Source organism: Tamandua tetradactyla, chromosome 2 (genome assembly GCF_023851605.1).
Source record: "Tamandua tetradactyla isolate mTamTet1 chromosome 2, mTamTet1.pri, whole genome shotgun sequence".
NCBI classification, from domain to species: Eukaryota; Metazoa; Chordata; class Mammalia; order Pilosa; family Myrmecophagidae; genus Tamandua; species Tamandua tetradactyla.
In genome coordinates, this window is record NC_135328.1 from 32,957,148 (window position 1) to 32,974,460 (window position 17,313).

Sequence of the window (17,313 nt, forward strand, 5' to 3'; positions counted from 1 at the left end):
AGAAACCACTGCTTAAGGATTCCTTAGTTGTTTTAAATACTTTAATCACTGAAACCCTCTTATGGCAAAATATTATTCCCTATGAATAACTTTAAAAGTATTCCCCACTTGGATGGAAAGAGATAGGGAATGGAAGCCACCTGCTCTCCTTCCCCTGCTCTCCAGGGAGCCCCTGGGGACCTCCCTACCCCCGGCCTGCACACATCCTACCCCACACACTACACCTTATACTTGGCTTGCAGGTAGTGGCTCGCCCAGGGAAAAGCCCAAGCGGCCAGGTAAGGTGGCAACAATAAGGCTTTTCCTTATAGTCTCCAGGTGAGTCTCCAGGCCTTACCCCGACTTCCCCAGAACCTCCACCCCACAACCCCCACCCCACCCTCAGCCATCTGTAGGTGGTCAGTACTGAGCTGTGAGCCTCTGACCACTGTGAGCCCCACAGGGGACAAAAAGAGCTGTTCTTGCCTAAACATTTAGGATTGATACAATAATAATAATTAATATTTATGTATCATTTACATGTACTAAATGCTTTTTCATGCAACATCTTACCTGATTCTCTCTATAACCTCTGAAGCAGATATTGTTTATTATCCCCAATTTACAGATGAAGAAACTGAGATTCAAAGAGGTCAGATATAATAATTTGCCCAGGGTCACACAACTTGTAAAAAGCATAGATGGGATTTGAACACAGACTCCTTGGTTTTTGACCACTGTGCTACGTTCTGGTGTAGGTTAGTTGGAAGGCAGGGTGGAGACACATTTAGAACCCCATCAGGGGCGAGGAGTTAGGGGACAGGGGAATGAAACGCCAAGATGGAAGAATCCAGCCAGCTGGCTCGGCAAGATCCCGTTATTACATAAACCTGGCTCCAAGCAGCTCCCGCCTCTCCCCCCACCCCTGCCCCCCACCCCCAGTGCCTGACTCAGGACTCCGGACAGCTGTTCACCTACTTTGTGGGGGAAATAGCAAGCTCGGAAAATATGACATTTGCAAAAAAATGTTGCCGGGCAGCAGGAGTTCCTTCCGGGCATGGCTCTCCCCTCCCAGGAGCCCAATCCCTGCCTAGCGGCCAGTTCAGGCCACCAGGGCTCCCGGAGGCCCCGCTGCCTGTCCCAGCATGCAGCGGACGTGGGGAGCTGGGGGAAGGGCAGCTATTTTAAGAGGCCATGTGGCTGCTTGACAAACAGATGTGGAAGAAGTTTCAATTTCTGTGGGCAGCTGTGTAGCCAGCCCATTGCTGCCCTGGCCCCCTGGACAGCTCCTCTGGGGCAGGAGGTAATAGTGCAACCTCACGGGAGAGGCTGGGCCACAGGCTCAGGCAACTACAGTCGGGGCCTTCGTGCCTCCTCTGAGCATTTGACAAATGGGAACAACTGAGGCTTCCTGAGCCAAAGTGACTTACTCAAATTCTGTGCCAGGTTAAAAATAAAGGATCACCCCTCCTTATTTCTACACTGGGCCATTCCTGCCCCCAACAAAACTCTGAACGTCATTTTTTCAAGCCCAAAGAGAATTTGCCCATGATCAGCTCCATTCTACTGATGGGAAAACTGAGGCACTGAGCTCCAATTACAGGTACAGTTGTCGCCTAACTACCCCTGGGTTCTCAGGCCCCTTCTGTCCTCCCTTGCCTGCCCCTGGACAAAAACAGAGAATTACCTTCAGGAGCTCCTTGGGTGGAGGCCAGGGGACAGACAAACGAGACTATGATCCAGGAGAAGAGAAACCCCCTAGAGACCGGAAGACACAAGCAGACGCAGCATCAGCTTCCACCCTTTGGCCCAGATCCGGCCAAGAGGAGGCTGGAATAGCTGGCCCAGCCCCAGGCCTTCCCCAGCCTTGCCCCTGAGGGCCTGGGAGACAAGGCCCAGGTCGCTGAAACCCCTTGGAGCAGCCCACCATCCCAGGCCTCTGGGGGCAGGACCTTCTTACACAGTACAAACACAATCTCACTTCTGACAGATGGATAAGCCAAAATCAAGGGGTAGGGAGTGGTGGGCCAGCCCTGCCCTGGGGTCAGAAGACCGAGGGTCTGGCTCAAAATCTGCTACCAACTCAATGGGCAGCTGTGGGCCAGCCCTTCTCCTCCCTGGGCCTCATCTCCCCATCTAAATACGATGGAGACTCGTCTACGAGGCCTCAGTCGGTGGGCAGTAGGGATGCCACACTGGTTTGCTGGGATGGTCGGGCTTCTCTCAGGGTAGGTCGATGAGAATTTGCTTTCCAGATCCAAAGCAGGGAAGGTGAGAAGACCTCCTTAAGTAGGACAGGACTCTGCCAAGGAAACTGCCCGCCTGGCTCTGTTCTGATGGGAAACGGGAGGAAAGAGACCGAGGAGGCAGATGGGGAGCCCAAGGACCCAGGTGCAAACCAGGCCTGCCGCTGGCCAGCTGTGTGACCCTGGACAAGTGGCTCAGCCTCCCTGAGCCTGCCTCCTCCGCTGCAGCAAAAGCTGACACGGTCCACCTCGCAGGCCAGGCTGGAGAATTCAATGAGCTCATGTGTTCAAGGCTTGGCCTGGTGCCAGCCACAGAACTCCCCAGATGGTCCCCGCTGCCCTGCTGCCCTTGCATACGGGGCTGGAAAGGGTTAATGCTCTGCTCCATGGATCCTGCCAACATGGGCAGACGCAGTGATCAGATTTCACCTTCCTGTGGGACACCCGAAGCCACCCGGGCATCTGATCCCCCGGCGGGCAGAGGGGAGGGCGGCACGTGGCCAGACGGCTGGGACATAGGCAGAGAACTGTGCCAGGAGGGTGATGAGGGAGCCCTCTAGGGCTGGGATGGGCAGGCCTGGGCTGCACTCCGCAGAGGGGAAGCTACACGCTGAAGGGGCGTGTGTGCATGTGCTCCTGGAGAGTCATGTAATCCAGGAAAAGCCTCTGCCAGGGTTCTCTTCCCAGGCTTCCTGGGAAGCCTGGGAAGGACAGGTATGTCTATGAATTTGGAGGACAAGTTCATACCCTCTCTGACCTCCCCTACTTTCAAATTTATAGCAATTATGAGCAATAATAATCCTGATCTGGGCACTCTGGAAGACACTGATAGTTACCTACCCACAGCCACCCCCTCCTGCTTGTTCAGGTGGGCATGGACGTCAGAGGAAACTGGATGAATCTGGTATTAGTCTAAGCCAATTTGGGCAATTCCATTCATGTTACCAGTGACTGGTTTAGGTAGGGGTATGTGACCCAGTTCTGGACAATGAGATGTGAGGGATGCCTGCTGGGGCTCCTGGGAAAGCATTCAAAGGAACAGTGAGGAGGTTTTCTTCTATCCTTTATATGTTGTTGAGTAAGAATGTGCTGCTTGGAATTGCTGCAAACTTTTCGTGCACGTGAGGTGACAAGCCCCAGGACTCCAGCTAACTTGCTGAGGATGGCAGAAAGGAAAGAGAGAAGGAACCTGGGTGCTTGATAACACTGCTGAGATGTTGAGTTAACCAACCCTGGTGCGATTCTTCCTTGGGACCTCTTGATATGGAAGGCAGTAACTTCCGTATCAGTAAATATACAGCATAATTTAAACATACAGGGCAGTAAACATCCCCTGTATGTTTAAATTATGCTGTGTTGGCCCTTCAGTCACCTGCAGCATAAGGCAAATTAGCTGGAACAGTATTCAAATGCTGGTGGCCGTCCCTCAAAGGCCTTCTCCAGCCTCTGGACTCTTGCATATTCTGTTCCATTGTCTGGACACTGTTCCTGTGCCTGATCAGTTCCCACACATCTGTTAGATGTCCTTGGATGTCACCTCTTATAGGTCACTGCCTATCTTCCTGTTTGTTTCCTTTTCTAGACTAAATCCCTGAATGGCAGGGACCACGTCTGCTGGTTTAATCTTGTATTCCCAGCACCCAGTGGGCACATAGGAAATGTTCTGTATATTTTTGCTGAGTGAATATAACCTGGTTCCTCGGGATTCTGGACCTTCAAAAGTATCTCCTCCAAGCCTTGACTCTAGTGGGCCTTTCCAGGGTGCATCCAGAATAACCCCTGTTCCTTCTCGACCTATCCACTCTGCTGTTAGGATGGGCCTTTTTCACAAGGCCAGTGCCCCCTGCCTCACCAGACCTCACCTCCAGCCACTGCCATCACCGGCCAAGGTCAGGGTGTCTAGCCCTACCCACCCAAAGCAAGATGCAGCCTCTACTGCCCCTGGAGAGATATGATAAGTAGCTTTATTCAATTCAACAAATGCAGAAAACTGAGGCTCAGAGAAGATGGGTACCTGCTGAGGGTCACCCTGGGCAGCCTCTGGGTTCATAATTCTCCAGTACTATTTCTCACATGCAGCAAGTGGATCCTCCAGGAAATGATGGCCCGATAGTTTCCCACTCTTGGAGGTTCCCAAAGCATAATCACATACCCAAGGCTCTGAGAAGATCTGCAATAAACAAACTGCCTGCACTTACTGTCATTCAGAATACTCAAACATAGAAGATTTGGGAACTTATTCTCCTCAGAATGCTGACTAAGCCCTCCAATGCTGAGTTAACACTGCCTATCACTTTCCTACTTCGGAAATGTACTTGTTTCTGTTCCGTTTCCTTCCTTCCAGGTCCCAGTGCTCACTCCTTGAGTTCCTCACTGCGGCTGTCACATCCACCCTTCCTAGCAGGTTGCTCAGGCTGATAAACAGAAGTCAGTTGAGGAAAATGAGCAAGAGCCACATGTCCTCAGGCAGCTTCTCTGGCTAGGGGAGGTTATGCCAAGGTGATGATTCCTTAGAGAACAAGAGGATAAATTAGGGAGACATATTTATAATCCCCAAAGGTCTCCATAAGAGAGATGAGATAGCCTTCTAACACTATAGCTGCTAACTGGAGAATTTTAGCCCAAAGGCCTATTACAAAAGTGTTCATTCCTCAGGCATTTACAAATGAAACTGATCCACTCAGAACTGGATTCCACCTGCACTTCTCCCATAAATTTCCATATTATAGAGCATGTTAGAAGGAGAGAAGGCCCTTGTGTGCCTCGTGTGCACAAGATAGCTGCAGCAGCCCCAAGCAGCATGTCATCCCTCAACAACATACAGAAGCTTCTATTTATGGGGAGAAGTCCCCACAAAAGTGATCATCTCAGGGCCAAATTCTAGTCCTGTCCTCTTCTTGTTGACATGGGTAACTGAGGCCCAGAGAGGAGAAGTAACTGCCCAAAGTCACAGAGTGACAGTGACCCATATTATTTGACTTTACCACTTAACATACAGTTCTTTTCATTTGAACTTGGACACTTGCAGGGATTTGGAGAAGAAACTGGACACTTGCAGGGATTTCCGACTTGCCAGAGACCAGAGTCCCAGCTTCTACCAACAGAAGCAGAGAGACTGCCTGAGGAGCCAGTGAGCCATCTAAGCTCCAGGCCTGGAAAGTTGGCTCCCAGAGGGAAGCCCTGCCGATTCTTTTGCTCCTGTTCCAATCCTGTTTAGGTTACTGCTAACATTAATGCATGTGCTGGCTCAGGGCTTTGTTCTTGCAGACTTCTGTTTTCACCACTGTCTTGTGGGCCTTGGCTCAGTGAACCCAGGGCTCCAGGATGTCGGGAAGACCAGAGCCCAGGGGCCAGAAAGGGCAGGAGGTGGCTGAAACAGGAGCCACAAGGGAGCCTGAACTTGGACATACAGCCTGGTCACACATTCCTTCAAGAAGGGAACCCAGGTGTTTCTGTCCCCTGTAAAAGGCCTCTCTGCTAGTGCACCAAGTGTGGCTTCTCTTGGAAGTCTAGACTGCCACAGTCAGTTTGGAAGGTTTATCCTCCATTCTTCTTACTTGGGTACACACAGGATCTCAGGGACCCCTACCAGCATGAACACTTGACTTGCTAAGAGCTCAAAGCTGACACCCAAGGAGCAGAATCACACAAGGAAGGTGGCCCTGAACTCCAGGCTTGCTGTACTGCTGTGGTGGAAGCTGGGAAGGGAGCTGGTCTGGGACTACAGACCTGTCCCACCTGCCTCCATGGACCAATGAGGTCCATGCACCCAGACACCTTTTGCCTCCTCCACTGAGAAGCCATCTGGTTGGACACGATGCAGCCCAGAACTTTCCCGCTGACTCACACGCCCATTCAGGATGAAGTGAATAACAATAAAAATAACAGCTGTCATTTATTGAGCACTTACTACACACCAGGCACTGTTCTAAGGCCTTTCACAAGTACCATGAATCCTCATAAAAACACTGTTAGCTGAGAACTAAGATGCCCTTTTGGCAGATGAGAAAACCGAGAAGCAGAGTGCACAGCACAGCCAGGATTCAAACCTGTCTGCCCGATGCCAAGACCCGTGTACTTTCTGCCCTGCCACCCTCCTCCTGCTGGTGTGAATCTATCAGTATCCTCACTGCATGGTTCCGCCCCATTTGACCCGGTATTTCCGTGTGCCAAGTTTGGTGTACCAAGGTGGTCCCTGGATATGGAGATCAGGGGAGAGAATATGCTAACAAAGTTCCACAGGGAGAGCATCCTCAGAGAGGGACAGAACCTGGCATAGAATGTTTTGAGGGCAGGTCCCTTCTAGCCTGCCTGGGGGTGGGGGGGAAGGGGGGAAGGGGACTGTTGAGCTGAGCCTTGAAGGACTGCAGGGCATGTGGATGCACCAGGGAGGGAGAGTGTCGTGAGTACAGAGAGGAAAAGAGAGGATAGAAGAGACCCCCGTGCTACACAGTGTCACAGAACCTGGTCTGGTGGAGGTGTCTGGGAGCAGAACTGCGCGTCACACAGGGACCAAAGGGCACAGGACCCCTAGTCATGTGTGGGAGGGAGGAGGTGAGACAGGGAAAGGAGGGGGCTAGGCCTCCACGCAGTGTGACTGCCCACTTCCCCAAAGCTTGGGTCTCGCCACAGGGTGCTTGCCTGGCATCACTTTGCGGCCCAACCGCTGGCATCTACCCTGGCACAGGGTCTACTGGAGAAAATGAGTCAGCAGTGTGCTCACTGGTGCCCTGTGTGTGTGTGTGCGGGGGGTGGACCTTGCGGTGGGAGGGGGGCGGGAGAATCTCAGCCAGCCAGCTTTTTCCCAGACATGGGAAGAAGTAGAGGGGGTACATTATGCCCCTAATTCCAGCCCAGAGTGGGGAGGGCATGGTGGGGGAGGGCAGAACTACAGCCCTGACCAGCCACTGGGAGTGTCCATTCTGGGGAAGAGGATGGGAAGGGAGCATGTCCAGGCAGCCAGCATGAGCCACTGTCCATCCTCACTCACTCTTTCACACACACACACACACACACACACACACACACACACACACACACACTCGCTTTTGCACAGGCTCACATGCTTACAACTCCTACTCCAGAGGCTAGGACACAGAACCTCGGGGTTCTTCCTTGGCGATTCTCTTCCCTTCTCCGGCCCTCGGTCTCCCCATCTCTATAATGATCTCCCAAGGTACTTTCTGCTCTGACACTCGTTTTCTCTCTCACACGTGGGAAAGGCGCAGGAACTGAAACCCCCAGAGAAGCAGCAAACACCGAGACCCACAGATCCGGGCAGACAGACACACACAGAGATTTCCAGAAACGTGGGGCTGTGCAGAGATACTGAGACAGGAGCAGAAACCGAGATCTGGAGACCTAGGAACTTGCCAACAGTCTCACAAGAACGAAGACTTAACAGACTGGGGACACGCAGAGACCGAGACACCGGAACACACCGAGACAGCGAGAAAAAGGGACCCCGTCCACCCCTGGGTAGCCAGACGGCCCTTCCGCCCCCACCTCTACCCCCACCGCACCACACTGGCCGTTCCAGGCGCCACCACCCACCCCCATCCCCCGACCCCGAGGCTGGCCCTGTAAGGATCCTCCCTAGCTGGGCCCCCACCGCAGCTCGCCAACCCTCCACCCGGCCCGGGGCGCAGCCCGCGTTAACCCTTGGCTGTCCGCCTCGCGGGGGCGCAGGAAGGGACAGGAAGCTGACGTTCCCGGGAAGCGTCCAGTGCGGCAGGGAACCCCAGCCCTCCCAAGAGCAGGAACAGCAGGAAGCTGGCGAGAGAGTTCCCAAACTCATACTCACCCACCGCGCGCCGCCGCCGCTGTGCCTCGGGCCCCCCGCGCCGATCCCGCTCCCATGGCGGGCCCCTACTTCATGCTCCCGAGCCCGGGGGGCAAGTGTGGGCGCGCCCCATGGGGCCGCCAGCCCCCCGCCTCGCCGCGCCAGGCCGGCTCAGAGCGCGCGGCCCCGGTGACCCCAGCGCAGCCCCGCGCCCCGCGGTGCCGGAGCCCGCAGGCAGCGCGGCTGGAGCCCCGCGGACGCCCGCGCCAGGCCCATGGTCCCAGGAGTCCGGGCGCCGCGCTCGCCCCTGCTTCGCTCTTTTTTCTGCTTCCACCGAAAAGGAAGAAGCAGTAAGAAAAAAAAAAAAAGGAGAGAGAAGATCAAACTTTTGGAGACGGATTGCTTGCGGTCCCCGGAGGCAGAACAAGGCCAGGCAAAGGCGCACGGTGGGCGGTGGACGCTGCCTCCCCGCCGGCCTGGGGGAGGAGAGGAAAAGGAAGGATTTGGGGGAAATGAAGGCGATTTAAAGTCTCGGCCCGCAGCAGCACTCCACCTTCCCTCCTCCCCGCTCCCTGACGCCTCTGCTACCCTTTGCTGCCCCCTGCCGTCCGCAGTCGGAGACACAGCCTCCGCCGGCCCACGACAGCCGGTGTAGTAGCACACACCACCCCACCCCACAACCTAGTCAACTTGGGGAAACAGATTCACAGAGAGGAAGGGTTGGCCAAGGCTGCCCAGAGGGCTGATCACGGTTCTGAATTCGGAACTTCTGTCTTCCGAGACTGAGGCGGAGTGCGGGTCTGCAGGGAGGAAAGGAAGAGATTCTACTTCTGAAAGGAACGTGGGAGTTTCAGGGACAGGAGAAGACCTGATGTCTGGACTCCCAAGAGAAAAAGCGGCGTCGTTACCCCGCTCCCCCCCCCCCACGATTGCCCCTCCTACTTTCAGAGCATCCTGGAAAACAGACATTCCTGGGCACGTAATGTAAACTGTTGGCCATACTCCTCTTCCCCCTTCCCTCAGTAAGAGATGAGAGACGGAGCCCCCAGAACCAGGAAAACTCCGCGAAAGACTCCCACGGATCTCACGCTGGAGCGCAGAACCGCGCACCTTGACCCCGCCGCAAATACCGGGTGACGTCCGCACACTCTCGGCCACAATGCCAGCCCGGACACGAGAAACCTCCTCCGCCAACATTCACGGTCAGACTTTTACGCGCACACACGCACTCACACCCATTATCCCAAACTCAGACACACGCTCACACCCACATGCAGGCACAGCCTCGTTCTCCTTCTGGGCTCACACAAAACACATCCTGGAGTATCTGGACGAACATTCGAGTTCACACGCAAACGCATGCACACGAGTGCTCACACACGCATCAAAGCACGCTAGCCTGGCCAGATCCCATTCACGTGCACCCCCGCGAGCACACAGCGAATACTCCACCCACGTACACATCCCAAGTGCACACACTCCGGCGCGCATACCCCCATATGCACACAGCCCTCCGCGAGAGCCCTCCTCAGGCGTACACACACACACACACACGCTCACTTCCAGCGCGTGTATCCCACCCCCCCTCCCACTCCATACACTCACACCTTTAAGCACACACCCGGGTACCCCCACCCCGCCCCAGCGCTCCAGGGAGTCCCCAGGCACTCACTGGGCCCCGAGATGCCAGGCTGGCCGGTCGGTCCTTCCTCGGGTGCCTAACGGCATTTGTATTCATGGGTCCCCGCAGCCCCGGGCGCGGGCGCGGGGGCAGGGGAACGGGGTCCCCTTTCCTAAATGGGGCGCGGTCGCGCGGAGCGCAGTGGCACCGGGAGAGGCATGGGAGCGCGGGGCTGCACCGCCCGCCGGGTCCGCTTGCACTCGCACAGCGGCCGCTCTGCGTGCTGGGGCTCCGGAGCGGGCTTGGGACACAGGGGGCGGCTCATAGGTGCTGTGGCCAAGGCGCCGGGCCTTTTGAAGTCTCCGCTGGGGGCGGGGAGGGGGCTCTGAAAGCGGCCTTTTAAACAGTGGCTGCACGCGGGCTCGGGCGAGCGAGGTGTCTGGTTTCAGCAAACTTTAGGAAAAGTCCCAAGCTGAGGGCGGGGGCGGGGGGGGGGAGGGGGCGGCGGTGGAGAAGCCGCAGAGCTGTGCGCTGCTTCCTGCAGGGGGCAGAGCACCCACAGCTGCCAGTAGGGAGGTCCGGCGTGGTGTTGGGGAGTCGAGAGCGACTGAATGGAGCAAAGCCCACACCCTCGAGGAGAACCCGGGTTCTTAAACTCCACGTGGACAAGCCCCAGAGAGTGCAGGTACACCCCCAAATTGTGCGCCGGTAGTACATGTCGGTGCAGTCCTCTGGAGAGAGGGGCCATGTTTTCTGAAGTCCGTGGTTCAATCAAAGTTAACGTTTAATGGGCTGCACACTTTGTGCCACTGCTATCAGATCTTCAAGATTTTGATATTTGTTCAGCATTGATTGTTTGCATTGATCTGGAGTTTTTTTTTAAATACTGCACTAAAATAGGATGTATCCTCATTACTGAGTTGTTTTTGGTGCCCCCTTGTATTTTGGGTGCTGACTGTCCTGACCCTAGTCACTGGCCCCCTGCCAGACTCTGCTAAGTACCATCATTTGAGGGAGCCCCATTATAATCCGATTTACAGAGAAGAAAACTGGGACTCTGAAAGTAACTTTCCTGGAGATGCTAAGCTGGTAAGTGGTGGTGGTGGGATTTGAACCCTGGTAGTCTGACTCCTATCTTCTGCATCTGGGCCTGAAGATCCAAATCTTGACCTTTAAGGGTCTCTGAGCTGATCCCCATCGGCCTCCCCAACTTCATAGCCTGCCTCCTGACTTCCAGACTTCCTGATGCGGGAAGCCAGGCTCTGGACAAGCTGGGCTACTTCCTGTCCTTAGTTCACTTTGTTTCCTGCCAGAGCCCCCTCTGCCCTCCATTTCTGCCTGTTCCCAGCCTCTCATCCCTCTAGGGGCAGCTTAGAGCACACCAGGACTATGCTTAGCTTCTCTGCCTGTACCTCTAAGGTAGCACACACCATTTCTTGTTAACATAGTCAGATTCTTCTCTGAGTCTCCACACCCAGTGTGAGCCTGGGACACAGTAGATGCTCAGACCATTGGCAATCTAAATAAATTTATGCATTGAATTCCTACAGCGTGCAAGCCCTGGCACACAGCTCTAGGGGAGGTTGGGCTGCCACTAACAGAAGTGGGGACAAAGAAATTAACATGGTCACGCCTCCTGAGCTTGCACATGTCAATAATATGGACAGAAGATACACATGGCAAAGTGGCACCGTGACGATAACCATGGGAGAGGCCACATAAAAGAGAACTCCTACAATAGCATAGTGATGATGCCAGGAGATCAGGATTGAGAATACCAAAGAGCTGCAGATCGATCATCCAGCAGGCTAAAGGGTGGGCAAAGATCAGGGACGTGGTCCCAGGAGGAGGTGGCATCTGGATGCTGAATGGTGTGGTAGATTTAAACATGCAGCCACAAAAAGGCCACCATGCCATGTGGGTGACATGTTGAGATGCACTGGCCTCGGAGCCATTTCCTTGATATGGAATGCATTTTTCAAAGGACAGGCAGTAGGTCAGTGGCTAAGCACCAAGGCCTTTCTGAATCTCACCCACAAATCTGAGCATGCAATGGTCAGCCCCAGGGAGCCCTGCTCCATGAGGGCAGCCCAAAAGGCCCATGGGAAACCTTTCAGGAACCCATACAGATGAGGTGCCCCCTCCAAGTGCTCTCTCTCTCCCCATCTGTAAAATAGGTGCATCAGACATGGTTATCTGCCTGGGCCCTTTAAGCTTGAGAGTCTATTAATCAACAATAAATCCAATTTGCTATAAAATTATTGAAGGCTAACTGCATTTTTTCAAGTTCAGAGGCGACATGAAGTTGGTGGCCCTCCATGCGCCAGGCTGGGCTTCCTGCTCTCGAAATGCTGACTGCTGGTAGAGAAGGCCAGCACAGGGACAGACAGACAGATAATGCAGGTCAGGAAGGCATGCCTCAAATCATACTTGTATAATTTGTACTGCAGAACTGGGAGGAGCACTTGGATCCTGCATGCCAGTTCCCCGAGTCTTCCAGAGCCCTGCCCTACTTAGCACACTAGGAGTGGTCTTTTCTTTCATATTTGAACACACACAGCACATGGCTTGGGATGTGCACACAAAACATGTCTAATGAGAGTCATTCATGCCATGATCTGCCAGCTGATAGAGAAAGGCTGCCGTGCATCAGACCCTGAGTTGGGCCCTGGGCACAGGCAAATACAAACCGTGGTTTATTTCCTGACTTGAGCACAAACCACAGTATCTGGCACAACAGGCAGTACCCCATACATGTGGAATGAATGAATGAATCAATGAACAAATGAACGAAAACATGAATGAGAGTAAAATTTGCCAAATTAGACCTGGCCACCTGTTCCCTCTCCTTCTTCTTCACGACCCTCATCAATAAATACTTGTTGGGCACCTGCCATGTGACAGATGCATTTCTAAATGCTGCAAATACATTAGTGAACATAACACAAAGCATCTGTCTTCATGAAGAAACAGAAAATTCACAAACAAATAAATCTGTTATATGATGTCAGGTTGTCATAAGTCCCATAAAAGATGAATAAGTCAAAGAATGGAGTTAGAGACTGATGGGGACAAGGGTGTATTTTAAATATGGTCATCAGGTATGGCTTCTCTGAGATGATAGTTTGGCCGGACCTGAAAGAAGTGAGGAAGTGAGCCAGGTCCAGCAGAAGAACCAGTAGAAACAAATAAAAGAAAACAGAGATACCCCTCCAACTTCTCATTGCTTGATCAATATGCAGACCATACATTCCCTGAGGGCAAGGAATACTCTGTCTTGTTCACTGCTATGTTTCCAGCAACTACCATAAAAGCAAAGTGAATCAAACTGAACTCCAAGCTGGAAGGAGAACCAACTTCCATAAGTTTCTCACACAGACACACAGACACAGATACACACACACACACACACACACACACACACACACACACCACACACAGCTACCTCCAGACATTGCCAGCCCAGTCGTTTTCCCCAGGGGAACTGGCTTGAGTCAGTGTCGATTAGGGCCATGGCCCATTGACCTTTCCTTAGGCTTTGCCTAGGGGGGCCAGATGCTGCCAAGACCCCAAAGACAGTCACCCCAGCACAGAAGAATGAGAGATGAAGCCAAGACTTCCTCTAGGGCCCATTGTTAGGCACCCCAAGCTGCCTCCCCTAGGTCCTTCTCACGCCTCCCCATCTGAGTTTATTTCCACAGGGCTGTTGTGGCTGGAGGAGAGCTACAAGATATCCAAGAGTCACTTTCCAGGGACCAATGTTCAGGGAGATACAGGGAGTTCAACAGAAATCCAGGCCTGCAAGAACTCCTAGAACCACCTAGCCCAACTTCCTCATTTTACAGGAAGAGAAACTGAGGCTCAGAGACGCAGTACCCAATTTTCTCAAGGTCACACAGGGTCAGTGGTGGGGCTGGAGTGAGAAGCTGAGCCTCCCACATTTGCATCTGACTATAGAGGGTCACATTTACCTTCTCATGCTTCAACTCATGTGTCATCCTTGGAAAAATTAGACCTATCTTCCAGATGTGAAATCTATGGCCTATCTACTGAAGACCTGACCACAGTGGCAGAGCAAATCAGGGGCAGGTCTCTGTTTTCTCTCCCTGATGACATGTGGGGAATAATCAGCCACACCAAACAGACCATCATGATGAATATTGGGCCAGCCCAGCAACCGAAAGTGGAGTCAAAGCAGTTGATGTGCTTCAAGTTTTCAGACCTGCACTCCTGTGGTTGCTTCTGCCTGAAATGTCCCCTCTACCTTCTCTACTGGATATTCTCCTCAGAGGAAGGGGGGAAGAAAGGAAAGGAGGGAAGGAGGAAAGCAGGGACGAGGAGGGAGGGAGGGAAGGCAAAGCTGTGGACTGGTTGACCACCATCCTAGGACAGCCACATGACCCTTCTGTTTCATCCTTGCCACCAAAATTATATCTTTGTCCACTCCTTCAGAGGACACTGGGTCCCTCCCAAACCTTAAGTGTTCTGTCTTGCTTGGACTAAGCCTACCCTGGTGGTCTTCCTCCCTAGCAAGGGATTGGTTTGGGTGTGGACTTAAGTATAGTCTGACTGTTGAGATGTGTGAGGAATTATATATGCTGGGCACTTCTGAGAAAGTTTATTTTACACATCAAAGTAGACATAGGCCAGTTCCTTCTCCCTTTCTTGTCTTTGGATACTGTTGGGTGAGGAAGTGTTGCTTGGAGAAGCTGCACCCATCTTGCCACCATGAGATGACAAGCCTGAGGACCAGCCTGAGGATAAGGCTAACGGGCTGAGGATGGGAGAGGGGAAGGGCAGAAAGAAACTAGGTCCTTCAAAATATCATTGAAATGCAGAATTAAGTCCTCCCAAACGAGCCTGTCTCAGAATAATAGTATCCCTCATTTTTTAATCTGCTTCTAGTTGGCTTTTCTTTCACTGGCACCTGAAAGCATCCCAGTGATGTACCAGAGAAGCAGGGACTTTGGTCTGTACCAGAAAGACCAGGGTATCATAATGACAATGACAGTCACAATCTCCTTACCCAGAGATAGCTCTCAAAAGTGCATGAAACAACTCCCAGTTCAGCACATCAAGTTATCCCCCAAAGAACCCCACAAGGTAGACAGGACAGATACCTGCATCCCTGGTTTAGAGATGAGGAAACTGAGTCCAAAGGATAGGGCCTTGCCCAAGGTCACCCAGGAGGAAGGTGACAGAGTTGGAAAAACTAGAACTGTGGCCCCAAATGCGCTGCTCATTACAATGTGCCAAGCCCCATGCAGAGGTGGGAGGGGGCAAGTCCCTTCACAAGCCAAAAGAGTTGTTAGTCAGCCAGCTGGAGATAGGCCACCAAGTGAATTCAAAGAGTTGAAAATTCATCCAGTCCAACGCGTGGTTCCATGATCCTCCCAGGAAATTGCTCCTACATGGCAAACCTGCCATCAGACACATTGGAATCTGACAAACCTGTGTCAGGAAGTCATACTCTGCATCCACTCCCACACCAGCTAAAATCCTCACTCCAAGTTCTCAGTCCCCTCCTTACCACATGCTGAGACTATTCCATGTGATACATTCCTGCTAGCAGGTAGGCCTGGGAAAAGTTGGCCAATGCATATGCCTCTGGGCGCTTCCCTTTTTCACTTTTACTACTCTACCTCCTCATCCAGGAAACCAGTTCTGCAAAAGACATCTTCAGGCGAGTCCCCAAGCATCATCATGCCAAAGCCACCTTTTTCACTTTTACTACTCTACCTCCTCATCCAGGAAACCAGTTCTGCAAAAGACATCTTCAGGCGAGTCCCCAAGCATCATCATGCCAGAGCCACCTTTACAATTAATATTGAGGACAGCAACTCAGAAATCAATTAAAGCCAGACTCTGTTGCTCAATACCTCTGAAGGTAGCAACCCCCCTCCCAAGCCATCCTTTTTCAAGTCCCACCATTCTCATTTCCTCCACCCACTCCTCTTCATCACCCCTTTTACATCTTCCACCCTTTTGTCCTCTAAAGGCATGGCAGTTTTTCAGAGCCCAACTACTGCCAAGCACATGCAGTGGCGCTCATGAGTTCAGGTGGCATCTGCCTAGCACAGAGTTGAGCAAGACCATCACCTCCCCTATCCATAGTTTGTGCTCTTGTTAATGCAACCTGAGTGCACATTAGCTTTTTTTTTTTGCATGGGCAGGCACTGGAAATCAAACCTGGGTCTCCAGCATGGCAGGCAAGAACTCTGCTTGCTGAGCCACTGTGGCCTGCCCTCATATTAGCTTTTCTGGCAATCACACCACCACATTCACACCAAGCTGATGACCAAAGTTTTGTTCTCCTAAGTCAAGTCCTTATAAGTATGGTTAATCCTTTCAGCCTCACTGGTTTGTTAGATTATTTCAATTGAGATGTGCTACCTCCTTCAAGGTGGGTCTCACTGGCATCCTTCATAAGAGGATAAAGGACACACAGAAAACCCAGAGATGCTCACAGAAAAAGTCCCAGAGAAGCTAATAGACAAGGACGCTCCTGGAGAAGCTAAGAGAGACAGAAGCTAAAGGAGAGAAACAGACAGCTGGAAGCAACAAGACCTGGGAGAAAAGGACCAGCAGATGCCAGCGGTGTGCCCTTCCATGCGACAGAGGTGTCCCAGATGCTGGCAGCCTGTCTAAAGACAGGTATCGTCTTGTTGATGTCTTGAGTTGGGATATTTTCATGACCTAAGAAATGTAAATTACAAGCTAATAAATCCCCATTGTAAAAGCCAACCCGTTTCTGGGATATTGCATTCTGGCAGCTTTAGCAAACTGAAACAGATCCCTTCCTACGAGGCAGACTTTGTCTGTGAAGGGTCTTCACCTAAATGCTCTTGCTACATTGTGTACCCTCTTCCTGTGATGATCCATTTGTAAGCACCATCGTTTCAGTCCCCTGAGTCTTTTTTAGCGATGCAGCCCTAACCGCCTTCGTTTGTGCAGGACCCTCCAGCGTGCACAGGCATCTGTCCAGTGAAAAGACAGATGATGAGAACTGCCCCAGTAGATAATTGAAATGGGACAATTCACCACTCCTCCCTCCTGGGCATGGGGAGTCTATTCACTGAAGGGTAATTTTCCCATATTTTCTGCAGTTTTCCAACTGGATTTTTATTTGAAGCCTCACCTATCTATATATCCTGGGAATGGTTGGGCTTATCTACGAATCCCCAGGCTTGCCTAGCACCTGAGGCTGGCTGCAGGGTGGGGACAAGTCACTACGCCTGAGCGCAGGTCACAGCTCAATCTTGTATTAGCTGTGGGACCTCAGCCGACTCCCCTTTCCTTTTGGAGCCTGTTTCCCCATCTGTGAAATGGGGGTAGTGAACATGCACATCCCTCGTGGCTTTTCCGTCTTCTCAACTTCATCAGTTTCCTTCTCATGGAAAGTTGAGGCTTCAGCTCAAATACAGCTGGTCTTGGCCTGGTGTGCCCCTCAAGCTAACGAGGTTTCCTGTAGTTGCTTTGGACGGCCCAGACAAGCTCCTGTCCCCTCGATGGCCTTGCTGTCCTTGCCGGCAGTGCTTAGCAGCAAAATGCCTGGGTGCAAATCCCAGTGCAAATCCCTAGCCATGGGGTCCTGGGCAAACCAATCAACCTGCTTGTATCCACGTTTCTCCATCTTTTGAATTGTGATAATAATAGCAAACTTAGCTTTTAAACTGACATAATAA

The 17,313-nt window shown here is 52.4% G+C and overlaps 1 protein-coding gene across 1 annotated transcript in view; it reads right to left on the minus strand.

Moving 5' to 3' along the window:
• COL27A1 (collagen type XXVII alpha 1 chain) overlaps positions 1-8,108 on the minus strand; it is a 155,980-nt gene extending 147,872 nt beyond the window's left edge. The window contains exons 1-2 of the mRNA XM_077142432.1: positions 8,029-8,108; positions 1,667-1,737 (exon numbers count right to left, since the gene is read on the minus strand). Coding sequence (XP_076998547.1) covers positions 1,667-1,737; positions 8,029-8,084 — 127 coding nt within the window. The 5' untranslated portion in view covers positions 8,085-8,108. The remainder of the gene's footprint in view (positions 1-1,666; positions 1,738-8,028) is intronic.
• Positions 8,109-17,313: the final 9,205 nt, after the last annotated feature.